The sequence below is a fragment of the Kogia breviceps genome, chromosome 1 (assembly GCF_026419965.1).
Source record: "Kogia breviceps isolate mKogBre1 chromosome 1, mKogBre1 haplotype 1, whole genome shotgun sequence".
NCBI classification, from domain to species: domain Eukaryota; kingdom Metazoa; phylum Chordata; class Mammalia; order Artiodactyla; family Physeteridae; genus Kogia; species Kogia breviceps.
The window spans coordinates 200188857-200206019 of NC_081310.1; the positions used below are offsets into that span (position 1 = coordinate 200188857).

At 56.1% G+C, this 17163-nt stretch overlaps 1 protein-coding gene across 1 annotated transcript; it reads right to left on the minus strand.

The window, feature by feature from the left end:
- Positions 1 to 601: 601 nt before the first annotated feature.
- On the minus strand, positions 602 to 14239 carry CCDC27 (coiled-coil domain containing 27). Its single transcript, XM_059055871.1, has 12 exons — positions 14054 to 14239; positions 13389 to 13521; positions 12321 to 12417; positions 11585 to 11783; positions 9051 to 9225; positions 8255 to 8355; positions 7740 to 8028; positions 7393 to 7523; positions 4820 to 4897; positions 4358 to 4570; positions 2254 to 2358; positions 602 to 727 (listed from the first exon to the last, which is right to left on the minus strand). Exons 1-12 carry the CDS (start codon positions 14237 to 14239, stop codon positions 602 to 604), a joined length of 1833 nt encoding a protein of 610 aa, XP_058911854.1.
- Positions 14240 to 17163: the final 2924 nt, after the last annotated feature.

The following is a 17163-nucleotide window of genomic DNA, read 5'->3' on the forward strand; positions in this document are numbered from 1 at the left end:
CTGAGTAGGTTCAGCACGTGTTTGTGTGCCGGGCACAGGTCTCTGTGAACGACACTGACAAGCGTGCCTGTCCTCGCAGATCTTTCATCTCAGGAGCGATGGTTGTGAACAGAAGTGCCGCAGCCCGACCCATCTTCTTCCACGGGGTCGCACCAGCAAAACTGCCCCGGCTGGGGAACCCCTGCGAGGGGAACCGCCGCAGGTGTGTGCGGCAGAGAAGGACCGCTGTGGGGTCTGAACCGAAGGCGGTGGCCAGGAGCCCAGTCTCAGGCCTCCTACACCTGGGACCACCAGAGGGCACCCTGCTCAGCGTGGGGTCTCCCCAGGAAGGAGCCAGGGGTGCAGGCTGCTGTGCTGACCCCCAACGAGTGAGTTTTGGAATGGGGGGTGTCCATGTAGCCCAAGCTCCCCTGTGTGTCCTAGTGAAGGAGAAGATGAAAGGAGGAGGTGAGACGGTGGCCAACAGCAGGTGTAATTCTGAATCTGGGCACAAGGGTGAGGCCATGGGGGGCTGATGGAGGGGAACGGGGGGCACACAGGGCACACCCGGGCTGGGTCCTGGCCTCCACTGGACTGGCTGTGCCTGGGGTCCTAGTTGGGCCTACTTGGAGGCTATCTTCTTGGACTTGCTGGGCGAGGGTAAGATCTCCGACCGCTGCAGGGGGGGCACTTTGACCCCCTTCTGTTTCAACTGGTTGTGGTAGTCAGTCCTCTCTGAGATGATCCTCTAGAAAAGACAGGCAGCAGCCTGTGCCCAGTCCCTGCTGGCTCCTGGGACACCACCCCTCCCTCCCCGAGAAGAGCCCGCTGCCTCAGTGCTGTGTGCTGGTGAATATTTACAGCCTGTTCTCCAGGGGAAAAGAAAAAGCTCTGGTTTGTAGCATTTGCCAATTTCTGTTCTCAAAGCCCTCCCACCACAGCTGACCCAGCCACAGGGGTGAAAGCCGCAGAACTCAGAGCTGAGGAGAGATGCCCACCATCGGCTCCAGGTCAGCTCACCCCTGGAGTCTGCCGCAAACGCCCTTCTTAGTCCTCTGGGAATTGCTGGGAGCCGAGACTCCCGGAGACCTCAGAGGCTGTCAAGTCTTAACCTCAAGTCCCTTCTGTCCTGGGTGCACGGAAGGCTGTCCCGCCCCTCCTCAGCCTCCTTCTGTCTGGCCCATTGCTGGTTTGTGTGGGGCATTGGCAAAGGAAGGGGGTTTTCCCTGCTACTGGTTGATGGTGATGACTCCTCCTATCCCCCTCCCCCCTCCCTCCCTGCCACCCCCCATCCCTCCCATCTTCTCTCTCCTTCCCCCCTCTCGCCTTCCTCCCTCTTCGCCTCCCACAAACAACAGTAACCAGGCCCCAGGCCCCAAACAACAGCGACCTGTCCCCAGGTACCCATGCGGAGGCCCCCTCTGCCCTGAGGGCTGTGGCCACCCACAAGAGCACCGTTAACTAGGGGCCCGGCCCGCCCCACAGAGGAGAGGAACCAAGCCCCAGGGAATTGTGGGCCGGCTGCAGGTCACGGGTAGCTGCTGGGGTCTAGGGCTGCGCTGTCGAAGGAGGCTTGGGGCCCTGCACGGGGCACCTGTCTTTCAGGTGCTTTCCTCCCAGAGCTGAGGGCCCCGTGATGCCTGGAAGGCAGGCACGCTGTCCCGGGTACAGAGGGAAGCTCCACGGCTCAGCGAAGTCAAGTGACCGGCCCACAGCTTTGAAGCTAAGATCCAGGAGGTGGTGACTCACTCCTGCCGCCCCAAAGCTGCACTATTTCCCCTACACCGCCCTGGCCCTCGGAGGCCTCTGCCTGTCAGTGAGGAGCTGGCATGGACTAAGGCTGGGGAGAGGGTCTGTGCCAGACTCCTGGCTCAGCAGGGATTCCAGCGGAGGCCAGGCTGAGGTGCAAAGTAGCATCCTTGGAGGAGGCTGAGCTGAGCAGAGCCTGGGGATGGGCTCCTGCTGCAGGAAAATGCCCAGGACCCAGCAGTTTGGTCCCCTCCCTACCGCACTGGGTGGGTTTGCAGCAGCTGCTGCTGGGTGCTGAATGCTGAGAGCAGCTCGGGGATGTTGCCACCTGTAAGGGAGACCTAGTCCCCTCTGCCTAAGCACAGAGAAAGGACTGTTCTGGGGTCACAGGAAAAGGGTGACACCACCAGGACAAGAATGGGGGTCCCTAGCCTCCCATCCAGGTCTCTCCCCTCTGCCCCCAGCTGCAGACCCTGGAGCTCTGGCATGGAGACGTGGCCCCGGGGACAAGGAGGCTCGATATACCTGCAAGGCTTCCAGGATGTCATTGTCAGAGATCTCGTTGGTCAAGGACTCGAATCCCATGGTGTTGCAGGTGGCCTGGATGATCTTGTTCCTTAGTCTTTCGAGCTGTGAGCACAGGGAAAGTAACCGAGCCCGTCTTTAGCAGGGGAAGGCAGCATCCTCCACCCCTGCCACCTTCCTGAGTTTCTAGGGAAGGTAGACCTGGCCTCGCTTTTCCTGGCTTTAGGAATTGGAATCAGGGTGGGAGAGGTCAGCGTGGTCGCCTTAGAGCTAGAAGGTGCCAGATCACCACCTGGACCCAGGAAGCTTAACACCAAAGCGCAAAGACTTTCTGCCACGCCAAGTGATTTTTGTTTGTTTGTTTTTAACTGAAAAAGCAAAACCTGCATGTGGTCGAAACGAAACAAAACAGAAGCTCCAAATGACCCGCAGACCTTCCCCCGCTTCCCTGAAGGAGCTTCAGCCGCAGTCCCCTGCTGACCCCCAGGAGACTGTCAGTGGCGCACAGACTCCGTTAGCTCCCCTTTGGCCGTAGTACTCCCGCCCTTCCTCCTTTTCTAAATGACTGAGAGGCGGTCCACGCTGTGGACACATCTGCATTAACCAGGCGTTAACCAGGCGTTAAGCAGGAGTTAAGCAGAATGGACCACTGAGGCTGTCGAGTCTTTTTCTGCCATCAGCATCCTTGTGGGTGCTCAGGGCCCCAACCCACTTCCCCAGAGGTGAGCGAATCACGCCTCCCACTAATTGCAGAATAAACTCCTCCGATCTGCACCCCAGAAGCCCTCAGGCAGTGTCCCCCAAGTCACGGTGACAAGCTCAGCTCCAGCTGCGCACCCGCAGTGTCCGGGAGCCCTGCCGATGTAGAGAGGCTGAGGGAAAGCCACGCGGGAGAGATGTGGCGTTGCCTAACACCATGCAAGTCGGTCCACTTCGCCTCAGGGACAGGGATGCCACAAGCCCCTGGACCTTGAGGGGGCAGGGGGCTTCCTTTCCTTCTTTCCAACATGGATTAATGCCAGCTCTGTGCCAGGCACCATGCTAGGTACAGGGCTCACGAGGGAAACGGGGGCTCGCCCTCTGTACCAGAGGCGGCTCCTGCTGGGTAAGGGGTGGTAGTCACCTGGGGCAGCCATCCACGGTGCCCCACACCTGGGCCTGCCTCCGGCATCACTCACCGGTCATGGCACTACTTCCTGCCGACCCCAGACTGAGCCTCAGAATCTTTCTCAACACAGCATTCTGGGCTTTACCGAATCCACTAGAAATGGAACCATCTGTACACAGTCACCCATCTAGCGATTTAGCTGGGAATGCTGCTGGATGGGAAACACAGTTTTATAAAAGATAACAGGCAAGGGGGAGGGGCTCAGAGACGCCGTCAGCGGGCCAGCAGGAGGCCGGCCCCAACAGGACGGAGAACACCCCTGGTTACAGGTGGCGCTCCTGGTGGGTGAGTGGGGAAAATGTTATTTCAAAAGCCTGTGGGCTCAGGGCCTTTACCTTTTCTCTGACGGGTCCCTCCTAAATCCCCTGCCCCATGTCTTTGCTCACAGCTAATGGGGAGCTCAGAATGCGGAGCCTGCACTTCACAGCCTAGCACCACGTCCACGCAGCTCTGGGACCTCAGACAGACCATTTACCCTCTCTGCTGCAGGTTCCTATCTATCAGGTGAGGACACTCATGAAAGCCACATCCCAGCTTTATTAAAAGGGTTGAATGCCTTAATAAATGCTCAGAACAGCCCCTGACCCACAGCAAGTGCTCTCTAAGTTATACGTGGATGGCATTATTATTACTGCTTCTCTCCCACCTCAGAGCCCTTCTCCTTCCTGGCTGGCCACCCACACCCCTGGGTCCCTTTCACAGCACAACCCAAGGGGCTCGCCCATAGACAAAGCCCCGACACCTGGCGCCCTCCGGCTCCTATGGCTAAGGCTGCCACGCCCATTGCGCCCTTGCCCCCTCCTCCACCAGCATTCCTGGACACAAGGCGGGGGTGGGGGGTTGCAGGGCACCGGTGCACAGTGCCCGGGGCGGGCGGTGGGCGGCGCTGGGCGAGGGCCCCGGAGCAGGCCCTCAGGAGCGGGGAGCCGGACGAACCCTGGACTGGGCGCTCTCCAGGGCGACGCGGGCCTGCTGTTCCGCGGGCCGGATCATCTCATTCTTGCTCTGCGTCTCCTCCCGCGGCTGCTTCCGTCTCTGCAGCTGGCCCTGGCTCTGGTTCACCTGGGCCTGCAGCTGGCTGACCTTGGCCTCCAGCTCCGAGATGGTCTGTTCCCGCTTGCCCACTTCTTTCTGCAGCTCTGACACTTGCTGGGGGGCGGAGAGACGGACCAGTAGGCCCACCTGCCCCCCCTCCTTCCCCTGAAGATGCCCACCTCTCCCTGAGCCCTTCAAGTCAGCCAGGCCCCGGCCGGCCGTGGCGGGGACCCCTGTGGGTGTTTGTGCTTCTGAATTTGCTGAATATGGGGTGCTGCCCAGCGGTGAGGGGTCTGCCAGCTTCCTCTCCCCCCACCGTCACCATCCGGGCCTGCGGCTGCCCCCTGACCACCCCGCGGGCACCTGTCGGAGGAGGAGGTTGTCCTTCTCGATCAGTCCCATCATCTCCTCGTGCTTCTTGTCTTCCTGGAGGTTGGAGAACTGCAAGGCAGAGGGGGCTTCGCTCAGGGGCGGTGGGTGGGGGTGCGAGACACCAGACAGCCTCCTCCCTGAAACTCAGTAAGACGAAATCTTCGCGGTTGGTTTCTGCTGGACAGGGAGGGGAGGAGGGCCGGCACCAAACGCACTTGGGAAGCTGGCTCCAGGGCCAGCAGTGGGGAGAGCTGTCAGAGTGCCTGGACACCTCAGGAACTGTTGGTGCTGGGCTGTTCTGGACGTGGAAACCAACACGACGAGGAACGTCGCTTCAGAAACCAGGAACCGCAGACTCGTCCCTGACCGGCAGCTGCCGAGAACCCGCCCCTTTTGCACCTGGCAGGAGACTTGATGCCGGGGGGCCGCAGGGGGTCTCTGGCCCGGGAGATGGCAGGCTTACTTGGTGGAGACCCCCAGCTCCAGGTGCAGAGGCTGTGGGGGCTGAATGTGGAGACTGCAGCCTCTGCCCGACTTGGTCCTAAAACCCCGGCAGCTGGGCCTTTACTTTCCGGGAAAGGAATTTTCCCAGTTTCCCAGATGCCAGGAGAATCTGGGCAAACCAAGAGGAGAGACCCAACAACATGACCACTGAACTAACTCTCCGCTGAGACGCCCAAGACCAGCTCTCTGCCGTGAAGCGCAAAATTATCACTCAAGGGCTCAGAGGTTCCAGGCAGCTCTGACCTTGGAGCAAGATTCTTGCAGGAATAACAGAAACCAAAAACAGACTTACAAAAGGAGCTTATAGGAGATAGAAATGGCACAAGAAGCCAAACCCCATAATTATCGCTTACTTACGCTCTCAGCGAGGTCAGAGACATACTGCAACTGAGAAACAAAACGAGAGTGTGCTTCCCAAAAAGCTGGGGAGGAACATTCAGAGAACGAAAGCAAGATCAGCAAGATCTCGGGAGCTGTAAATGAGCAAAATTAAAGCTCAGGAGGAGGGCTGTTGCCAACGCTAAGGAAATCTCTTAAAAGTGGAACAGAAAGACAAAGCGATGAAAGGTAGGAGGAGGGAACAGACAGGAAGGAAAAAAGAGACCAGAAGGGGCGGCCCACTGGCCGATTGATGGGGATGCCAGAAGGAGGGTTCAGAGGAAACAGAACGACATAAAAACTATATAAACAAAGAGAAATTCTAGAACTGAAGGGCGCAAGTTTCCAGTTGGCCATTGAGCGCCCAGGACAAATGAAAACAGACCCTTAATAAGTCCCAACTATGGAAGCTTCTGCACACAAGGGACAAAGGTAGGATCTTGCAACTTTCCAGAGAGAAACCAAGCACCACCAAAAACCAGGTTGTAAGAAAGCACAAGAGTCAGGATGAGTTTGGGCTTCCCAGCAGGAACCCTAGAAGCTCGGACACGTGGAGCCTTTGCACCGCTGAGGGAAAGTGCTCGCCATACCGGAATTCTGTTCCAACCAAATTCTATTAACGTGTAGAAGAAGGACATTTGCAGAATGTCCTTACGATGTCCCCCAAATTTTACCTTCACTCATCTTTCTCAAAAAACTACTGAAGGATGTGCTCCAGTAAAAACATGGGAGTAGGTCAAGAGAGAGAAAAGATGTGGATGGCAGCGGCTTTAAAATGTGGTTTATGGATCTTAATACTGTTTCACAAAACGTGTGTTTCAGTCACGTGCGTGTGCACCTGATAACTGTCTCAGTGGTGTAAATGCAGAGTCCACTCACCGACGCTGTGATGGAATCGTGTGGGGAGGGGGAGGAGTTCCCGGGCTGGGGAGGCAAGCGAGGAAAGAGGGAAGCGTTAGATGATGCCACGATGGAGAAACGTCTAGCATGGGCATTGTAAGCATGCAATCTCGAGATACGAAGAGCCAGCCTTCAAGAATCAGCTAGAAGAGTTGAAAGCGGTTGTCTTGGGGGGGGGGGCAAATGAGAAAGAGAAGGGTCAGACTCCTGTTTCGCATGATAAGCCTGTGGAACTGTTTGGTGCCTTAAGCTATGTAGCTTTGTGCATGAAAAACTTGTATAAAAATACAAGCTAAAAATGCTTCAGGGAATCCCCTGGCGGTCCAGTGACTAGGACTCCACGCATGCTTTCATTGCCGAGGGCCCGGGTTCAATGCCTGTCGGGGAACTAAGATCCTGCAAGCCATTCAGCGTGGCCAAAAAATAAAATAAAATTTAAAAATAAAAATACAAATGCTTCAGTGCATTGGCGACTTCCCTAAGGTCGCCAATGCACTGGGCTCACTGCAGTGGCTATCTCCCTAAGGTCCGTGGGGCTCTCAGCCCTGGGACCCAGGGGCCAGGAGGTGCTTGAGAAATGGCCAGGAGCCCAGCGGCCCAGGAGGCAGAGAGGACTGCTGGGGACAGAGGCCCGTGCAGAGCACGGCGGGGCAGGGTGTGAACCCCAGCTCCGCCACTATCGGCTCCCTAGTCAAGCGCCTCCATCCAGCGGGTGGGAGGGGCGGCACCGGCCCCAGAGCCCCGACGGAGGATGCCTGTGGCGTGGCGGAGGACAGCCCCACCTTGTCGGACATGGCTTGCAGCTGTTGCTTCCGTTGCCACAACTCCTTCTGCAGCACCTGGTTCTCCGTATTGAAGCTCTGCAGTCGGGATTCTTGGATTTCCACTTGTCGTTGTAAAGACGTGGTGGCTCCTGGGTGAGGCGAGAGCGAGAGGGGAGGAGAGGGCGCCGGTCACTGCGTCATCCCCAGGGCTCCAGGCTGAGACTCCAGGCTGAGGGCTGCTGGCTCCCACCCCGGGGCTCCAGCGCTGCCGCCACATGGTCCCAGCTGAGAGGGACGCGGGACAAAGCCGGCAGAGCTGGGCATGCTCGCTGCTGGCCCCGCCCCCTCATCCTCCGACTTCCCACCTGTCGCCAGGCAGTGTCTGGTCCTCGTGACCGCCAGCTGGAAGCGGACCTCCTGGACCAGCTGCTTGCACCCCTCCAGCTGGGCTACCAGCTCCTCCTCGAAGGTGTCGGCCCCCCCGGAGGCGGCCCTCCCCATGCCCGCGGCCTCCTCCTCCTCCTCCAGCTCCATCCCACCCTCCTCCTCCGCGGCCGCCGCCTGCTCGGCCTCCCTTTCCAGGCCTTCTTCCTCCTCGTAGCTGCCCCCTTCCAGGTCCTTGCCTCTGGCGGTCACGGCCTGCTCTCCCTGCAGCTGGGGGAGGGAAGGGGATGCAGGGCAGGACGGTGGGCAGCCCCGTGGAAAGGGGCTCGACCATTCCCGGGGCGGAGGGCGCATTGCGAAGGGGACCCCCTCAGGGCCCCTGGCCGACAGCCCCGGGGGCAGGGGCCGGGCCGAGGGTTTCGCCTGGGCGAGGGCCACCGGGTTAGGGAGGCCCGGCGTGGGCAGCCTGGGGGAGGAGGCCCCGGCCGGCCCACACCTGCTGCCTGTTCTCCGGCTCCTCCTCGGCTCTGAAGAAGGTTCTACGGGCGCTCAGCCTCCCCTGCAGCTTCGGCGCGGACTCCGACGGCCGCTCCTGCAAGAGGCCCGAGGGAGCCTCAGGGTTTCAATCTGCACCTTCAGCTCCCCCAGGGGCCGCGCCGCCGAGACCTGTCTTCCTGGAAGGGGGACCCACCGTCCCCCTGCCAGGGGTGCCCTGTCGGTGGGCAGGGGGCCATAGTGTGCAGGTGGCAGCCCTGGGGGGCCGTATGGTTTCTGGCTCCGCCCCCCCCCCCCCCGGAAGCAGCCCTGGCGAGTGGCCTGGCAGTAACGAGCACGCTCGTCTGGAGCAGTTTGGCAGGGGCCGACCTCAGACGTGCCCGCAGGTCACTGCCCCGCACTGCCCGCTCATGCCTGTCCGACAGCCCCCAGGAGGCCGGGGAACGCGGGTCACAGGACGGCGCTTCCAGGCCTCTCCAGACTCCTGCTGCCCCCACCCACCAGTCCCCCACCTTCGGCGCCTGGGTAGCTATTTTTGGCAGCGGCCAGAGGGTCCGGGGATGGGCGGAAGCCTCCAGCCCCCAGGTCACGCGAGGACCCAGCATAAACACTGGCTGTGTCCCCAGACGTGAAAGAAGTCAGCTCTCGGACTCGGCGACTGGTTCCCTGGGCCGCGCAGAGCACCCCCCCTCCCAACCCTTACAGGCAAGGACATGGAACCCCCGCAGCTAGAACAGGTCAGGCGAATCCAAGCTACCGCCGCCCGCCCGCGGAGCGCCTGCCTCAGCTCAGCCCCATGAGCTCGCTCAGCGAGGCCTCCTGGCTTTCGCTCTTCAGGAAGCATTTCAGCTGCTTTCTCAAGGCCTCCCTCTCCTCCTGGAGAGCCAGGGTCTCCTCATCTTTCTTCTGGACCTGCACCTCCAGCTCAGAGAGGCGCTGGACTTCCTTCCCCAGTGCAAACAGGCACCGGTCCTGGGCAGAAACAGGGCAGCCCCGGGCGTGGTCGGGCCACTCAGACGCGGCTCCAGCACCGCCGGCCCCCAGCAGAGCAGCAGCTCCGGGCCCAGGAAGAGCAGGCCTGCTGCCCTGGACCACCCCCCGACCCTCCACCCACCCCCATCCCCGGCCACCCCCTGCTTAAGGGTCACTGTTGCCCGGGGATCTCCTGGCAGCCTCCCCTCCAGGCCTGGCTCCCGGTCAGCCCCCAGGTGTGACCGAGGACACCTAACCAGCACCCCCTCCTAGGGCCACCTCCAAGGGGCTTGTCAGGGCTGGGCCCACTGCACCTCAGCCATCCACTCTCAAAATCTCCGTGCCCTCAATCGTTCACAACTGAAGACAAAATAAAGGTGTTTTCGGACAAACAGTAACTGGAAGAATTCGTCGCCAGCAGAGCTGAACAGCTGAGAGAAATACTAAAGGCGATTCTCCAGGCAGGAGGGAGGGGGTCAGAGACAGAATTCTGGAAGGAAAAGATAACTAGGAGTCGTCCAAATGTCTAGGAATTAAGCGATAGGCTTCCACGGCACCCACGAGTCCAAGAGGAAGTCACAAAGGAAGCTAGAAAATATTTTAAACTGAATGATAACAAACATTTGGACACGTCAAGACGGGTGAATAAAAAGCTGTGATTAAGGACAGATTTATAGCCTTCGAATTCATCGATTAGGGGAAACAATGGAAAATCAATGATCTAAGTATCCATCTCAAGAATTGAGAAAAAGAACTGGAAATTTAACCTCAAGAACATAGCTCGAAGAATTTTTAAAAATCAGAGCAAAAACGGGTGATATAGGGAAGATGGGTTGCGGGGAGAGGAGGACGGGGCAAATCGACAACATTTTAACATTCGGGGAATCTGGAGGGTATATGGGAATTATTTATAGTATTATGTTAAAATAGTCATGGAGAAGTCCCATTTCTTCACCCAGGCCATGGTGATTTAAACACCATGTGTCCAAACCAGACGTGGTTTCCTGGGAAAGCGATGCTCCTTTCCTCTGGGGCTGCTAACTTTGCAAGAGCACAACCTCCCGCTGCTGCAGGTGCTGCTATACCTACCACAGGGCAGACGACACAGAGGTGAGGGAAAGAGGACCCTGAGGACATGCTGTGAGCCCCTGGTGGCAGCCCAGCCTGCAGCCCTTCCCCTGGAATTCCTTCTCCTAGCAGCACTGCAAAGAGCCTCCTTTTACATACACCTGTGAGCCTCTCTCTATCTAATTGTATCCTCAGGCTGTTTTCCGGAAGTGGAACTGCTTGTTCCAATGGCATCGATGCTTTTTCAATTGTGAACTCTAAAGAAAACAAATTATGAAATCTATCATAAAACTAGAGTTTCGGGAAGAAAGATAAAATGAATACTCATGGACCCACACTATCGGGGCCCGTGAGCCCCACCGTGTGCCCACCAACTACCCAGAATTTTGTGTGACATTTTTCCGTAATTGTCCCTAGAGCTTCACGAGCTTAAAACAAAAACAAAAACGTTAACAACAACAAAAAAAAACCTTGAAGCTGATTCTAGGAGAAGACTTTTAACACTGATAAGACTGGTGGAGAGAAAAAGAGAGAAGGCACAAGTTAATGATGTCAGGAACAAAAGAAAACCAGCAATCTTCTGCAGAATCTTCTCCAGACTTTGGAAGAATAATACTAAGAGACTCTTGTGCACGGAGTCAGGCTCACAGATTTGAAAATTTACATGAAATGGGCACATTCCTAGGAAAACATAGCTTACCGAAACTGAAACGAGAGAAAAGGAAGTCGGAATATCTTAAAAGGAACTGAGTTTGTTATCTTAAAAACCAACTCTGTAGGGCTTCCCTGGTGGCACAGTGGTTGGGAGTCCGCCTGCCGATGCAGGGGACACGGGTTCGTGCCCTGGTCCGGGAGGATCCCACGTGCTGCGGAGCGGCTGGGCCCGTGAGCCGTGGCCGCTGAGCCTGCGCGTCCGGAGCCTGTGCTCCGCAACGGGAGAGGCCCCAACAGTGAGAGGTCCGTGTACCGCAAAAAAAAAAAAAAAAGAATATATGGACGTTGAAGGTCTTGACTCGTGGGGGGAGCTGTGTAAGAGTGGGTGACATGCAGGCCAGCCTAAACTGCCCCCCACAGGGATACAGATGGGCGGGAGCTAGGCTTGTAAAACATCTGATTTGCAGTAGCCACGGGAGGGGGTCTGGATGTCAGTTCAGGCCATGTCTGGGACCTGCTTACACAGCCAACCAGATACTAGAACAAGAGCCCCCAGGGTCGGACATCCTCTCGGGCAGGATGTGGAGCCAGGGCGCCAGGACCAGGATCCGTGCCCGGGCTCCGCGCTCGGCCGTACCTCCTCGTGGATGACAGAGATGTACCAAGGTGCCCACTGCCTCGGGTAGCTCTGCCCTAGGACCGGGTTGCTGGGGGCCGGGCTCAACACCTGGGATTCCGTCTTCTTCCGAAGGTGATTGAACTCGCAGGCGCTGTTACTAAAGGGAAGCCGGCAGCCGGTCGAGAGGCGGGGCGGGGGGTGGGGGGTCGGTGAGTCTCTCCCCGAGCTGAGTTGCCCCGGATCTTCTGTAACATCCCCCTTTCAAGATTCCCCCTGAAACCTTTCCCTGCCCAGCTGGGCTCCTCTCCATCCTTGTCCATCCCCTACATCCAGCCCAGTGTGTGTGAGAGACATCAAAGCACCCTTCAAGATTCCCAGAGCCTGGGGGTCAGGGCAAGAGGGGACATCCTGACTCTGCCCTGTGCACAGGGGACACTTTTGAGGAGTTTCCTTGAATTCAGGCAAAGGAGACGTCTGGGGGTGGATTTCACCTCTGGATAAACAAAAGTGTTTGTCTGTAGGAAACAGTGCATGTGGGTCCCTCTAATCAAGGAGGGAGGCATGCCAGGAGCCTGTGTAAGGTACATAGGGCCAGGCAGGCAGTCCTAGGAAGGGAGTTCCTTGGGGCATGATAGGGTGGCTCTGCGGGGAGCAGGGGTCCCTGCAGGTGAAGGCAGAGGACCTCAGGGCTGGGGTCCGAGGAGAGAACCCCATGGGTCACACGCGCCCCAATGCCCAGCAGGCCTGCCCTCACCGTCCACACTCCTGACCAGAGAGCAGGTCCTCAGTCGCCTTCCAGGTCTCAGAGCTGACGCACGTGTCCTCGGACAGAGCGAGAGTCATGGCTGAACCTGCAGGATGGTAAACGTGCCAACAGATGACGGCTCAGGCCGAGTCTTCCCAAGACCTCCAGGACAGAGACTGCTCTTTCTTTTCCTTCTGAATGTTGGGTAGGGTTCAAGGTGGTTTTCTCAGCGGATGCACAGGATTGGACTATGCCACTGAATCGAAACGTAGCTGTGTCCCCTACCTGAAAGTGATCAGGTGCAACTTAATCTCTGCAGTTTGGTGCATTCCCTTCCCTGGAGGGCAGCCCCGTTCCCTCCTGTAAAAGTGGCTCCTCCTCAAAGTACTGGAGTGCTGGCTGCTCTCTGAGGCCCTGGCTCTGAGAAAGGGAAGCTTAGAGCCTGGACGGGTGGGCGGGGCCCTACTTCTGCCTGACTGCCGCCTGAGATCCACGGACAGGACCCCAGTTGCTGGCTGCAGGCACTCGGCCTCGATGTCACCACCACTAGGGAGAATGCCGTGTGGGGGGAAATGGGAGTAGCCTAGGTCCTGGAGCTGGAGGTCTGGGACGACACCTGGCCTGACTGGTGCCACTCGGGTGCCAGCTGGGCGCCTTAGCTGCCCTCTCGGAGCCTCTTATCCATATCAGAGCAACGTAGGCTTAGACGAGAGGCTTGCTAAGGCTCCTTTCAGGGCTTGGTCCCTCATGAGCTGCCTTTGGCCCTGTGGACCTCTTTCCTGAAGCTTCCAGAATCTTCAGCCTTCTCCTCCCCTGTCCCAACCCTATTGAATCTTGGTGAGTGAGACAATAGAAGAAGCAAGAGGGCTGGGAGACCAAAAATACAGGCCTTTCCTTCCCTCCCTCCCCCGCTCCTACTCTGGCCTCAGCTGAGAGCCAATTTCAGAAGCAGCAGCTGTGGCCACTGCACACGTCCCCTCTGGCCACCCCCGCAGGTCCCCGTGCAGGTCCCGGATTCCGATGGGTGGGTTGGGTGGGGGGGGGGTGCCCACGTGGGGCCCCACTGGGCATGCTCACCATGGTGGGTCATGGACGTGGACCTGGTGCTGAACTGGGGACAGCCCGGACGCGTGAGAAACTGGTGCCAAAGCTTCTCCATCTCAGACAGGAAGCCGCTGTCCTGGGGGCTGGTGTCCTTGTTGAAATCTCTCTGAGGAGCAGGAACGTGAGACCAGCAGGAGGAGAGGGACCCGGGAAGCCCCTCTCCCATCTGCTGGCGGAGCACCAGGGCCTGGAGGCGTGTGCTGGCCACAGTGGGCCGCCCCTCCCGGAAAACTGGCTGCTCGATGAGGGCCATGGAGACCTTGCTTTAGAAGTTGCGGTCGGCTGAGCCCGGAGCCAAGTCCACTTAGGAGGCCCCTGGGGAACGCGGTGGCGCTCGAGTCTCTCCCAGCGCGGGGTACCTGCCTGAACCTTCCCGCCCACGCTTTCTCTTCCTTATTTCCTCTCCTCCCCATTCCCTCCTTCTCAAGACTTCCCTAAGGAAGCCTCAGAGCAGACACTGCATCTTCTCCCCCAGTCTGCACCCACTCCCAGAATCCACCCGCTGTAATCCATCAGCCAAGCTGATTCGGGATGCTCTTAGCCCACCACCCTCAAGGCCTTTCATCCAGTGGGAGAAGCAGCTCATCTCCTGATGACCTGCATGTGGCCAGGCCATCCTTTCTCCCGAGTCTCCGTACCGTCTTCCCGTAGTAGCGGTTGCTGGCCTGAGCTGACTTGCTGAGAGAGCGCTCTTTTTGGCGAAGTTTCCCTTCTGGGGTCTGTTCGTTCCGGCTGGCCACTTGCCGTAGGACGATCAGGCCCTTCTCCATCCAGCTGGGCCCCAGACTTTTCTTCTTGGGCGTGCTGGCTCTGATGGGTGACATCGGGAACACGGAGCAGAGGGCCAAGCTTGGGCGCCTGAATAACGACTTGGACCTGTCCTCCGGGACTGGAGCAGGGTGTCGAGGGGAACACAGCCCCAGTCGTGGATGTGCAGGTCCAAGCACAGGCCGGGAGAAGACCAGCTTCCCAAGCTCCACATCCTAAGGGGTCCTGGGAGCAGTCTGTGACATCACAGATGTCTCCACAGAAACAGAGAAACAGCGCCTGTCATCTGTCTTAATTTTCTGCTGGGAAGGGGAACCAGAGGCCGCTTCGCGGCACACACAGAATGTCACAAGCACAGGAGAAGTGCCCCAGGCATTAGCAGCCCGTTCTTCTGTTTTCTTCTTTCCCCCGTCATTAGTATTTCACCTTATTTAACAATCTGACACTGTGTCAGTGGCTCTGATGTGAAAATTTAACCTTTTCAATTAAAGTCTACACTTTAGACATATTTCTTAACACCTGAATACTGTATGTACTTCTCTTTTAAAAATAGAATTGGGACAGAGGAGAGAGACTTACTGTGATTTTGCTAAATTCCCACCGTCCGATTCTTGGACAGGCAGGCCTCAGGCTTGCAAAGGACACAAAGAAATGGTGTTGGTGTTTCTCTGCATCCAGGCTGCTACTTGAAAAATTTTCTTTTTGGCCACTTCATGTTTCTCAAACTGCAGTTTGATGTCGAAAACATTCTCTTCAGTGAAAGCAGCCACACACAAAAGGCCACATAGTGTGTGATTCCATTTATTTGAAATGTCCAGAATGGGCACATCTACAGAGACAGAACACATTGATTTCCTAGGGCAGGAGGGAGGGAGGAACGGGGAGTGACTACACGTGGGTCCCGGGGTCCCTTCTGTGGGGGACGAAAATGTTCTGAAACTGGATAGTGGCACGTTGCTGCGGACGGACTAGATGCCATTGAATTGTACATTTTTATTTTTTTATTTTTTATTTTTTTTTTGTGGTACGTGGGCCTCTCACTGCTGTGACCTCTCCCGTTGCGGAGCACAGGCTCTGGACGCGCAGGCTCTGTGGCCATGGCTCACAGGCCCAGCCGCTCCGCGGCATGTGGGATCTTCCTGGACCGGGGCACGAACCCGTGTTCCCTGCATCGGCAGGCGGACCCTCAACCACTGCGCCACCAGGGAAGCCCGAATTGTACATTTTTAAATGGTGATTTTTATCTCAGTTTAAAATAATAACTGTAGTTTGACCTCATATTCTTTCAGCCCATCCTTCAGGGGGAATGGAAAGTGCCAGCCCCTGCAGGCAGCATGTAGAGCTGTGCTTTTAAACAGCCTCACTTTCTTTCAAGGGAACCAAGGTGCCTTCCCAGAGTGCAGAGTCCCCTCTGGGTCACCCCGTGGGTCATCTACAGCTCTGCATGGCCTCCTCTCCCATAACCATTTGCTAGTCTGGCCCAGCTCAGAGTTTCAAGGGAAATTGGAGTATTGTGTTGAGCTGAGGTCTCCCGCCTATTTCAGTGTCACCTGCTGCTGCTTTTTCTCCAGTCCACTCGGATGATGTTTCCGGGCATGAAGTTCTCAGTTCTGCAGCACACAGAAGGTTGAAACTACCACCTGGGTTTCCACTCCTGACTGTGATCTTGAGTCTAAAAGGAGAGGCTCCCTCTTAAAATCAGAGGCTATGAGAGCCGGCAGGGGACCGTGTGTCATCCTGGAGGGACCTATATGAACAAATGTGTGAATGACAGCGAGAGAGAGGCAACAGGGCCAAGATTTTGGTGCCTCATATCCCATGTCACTAGAGATAAAGACAGTACAAGGGTTAATCCTGCATCACAAACTAAACGTAAGAAAATCAAATATCGATCATTCCCAATGGTTATATTAATGCTTTCTTTGGGATCTAGTAAATTCTTTCCTAATTTCTTCTTCATATGTTTTGACACCTCAGCAGCAGTAGGGTCTCAGGTCTGTCTGTTGAGAGGTTCAGCCCTGGGTCAGAGGCAGCCTCCCACCCCACCCTGCTTCCTTTGTTGGATGTAGTGTTTTACATATAGCAATTTGGTAAAGGTGATCGAGGGTCTTGGTCAGATCCTCTGTCTTTTTTTTTTTTTTTTTTTTTGGCCGCACCTTGCATCGAGAGTCTAGCGGGATCTTAGTCCCCAGAACAGGGATCGAACTCGTGCCCCCTGCTGTGAAAGTGCTGAGTCCTGACCACTGGACTGCCAGGGGATTCCCCAGGTCCTCTTTGTCTTACTGATATTTCCCCCATCATCTGCTAAGAAAGGGGTCTTGAAATATTCCAGCTGTGGTGTGGAACTATTTCCCCCTTCAGTTCTGTATATTTTGCTTTATGTGATCAAGGGATCTATTATTGGGCACATACACATTTAAGACTGTCATGTCGTCCTCATGAGTCAATTCTTTTATCTTTATGAAAGGTCTCTCTCTTTTATATTTTTGGCCTTGAAGTCTATTTTACTGATATTAACATAGTCACTCTTACCTTATTATGCTCCCATTGTGTGGTATTTTTTTCCATCCATTCATTTTCAATCTACTTGTGTCATAATTAAACTATATCTTTTATAAATAGCATATGGTTGGGTCTTGTCTTATTCACTCTGATAATCTCCTTTAATTGCAGTGTTCAGCCCATTAATATTTAATGTAATTATTGATGTGGTTAGATTAGGCCTACCATTTTATTATTTGTTTTCTTTGCCCACATGTTTCTTGTTCTCTATCCCTCTTTCTTTATTTTTTGAATATTTTCTAGAATTCCATTTTAATGTATCTGCTGAACATTCAGATATACCTTTTTGCATTATATCTTAGAAGTTGCTCTAGGTTTCACAATATACATCCTTACTTTTCACAGTTTAGTAAAGTTAATATTGTACCACTTTATGTAAAAATATAGAAATCTTGCACCCAATTGGATCCTTAACCCT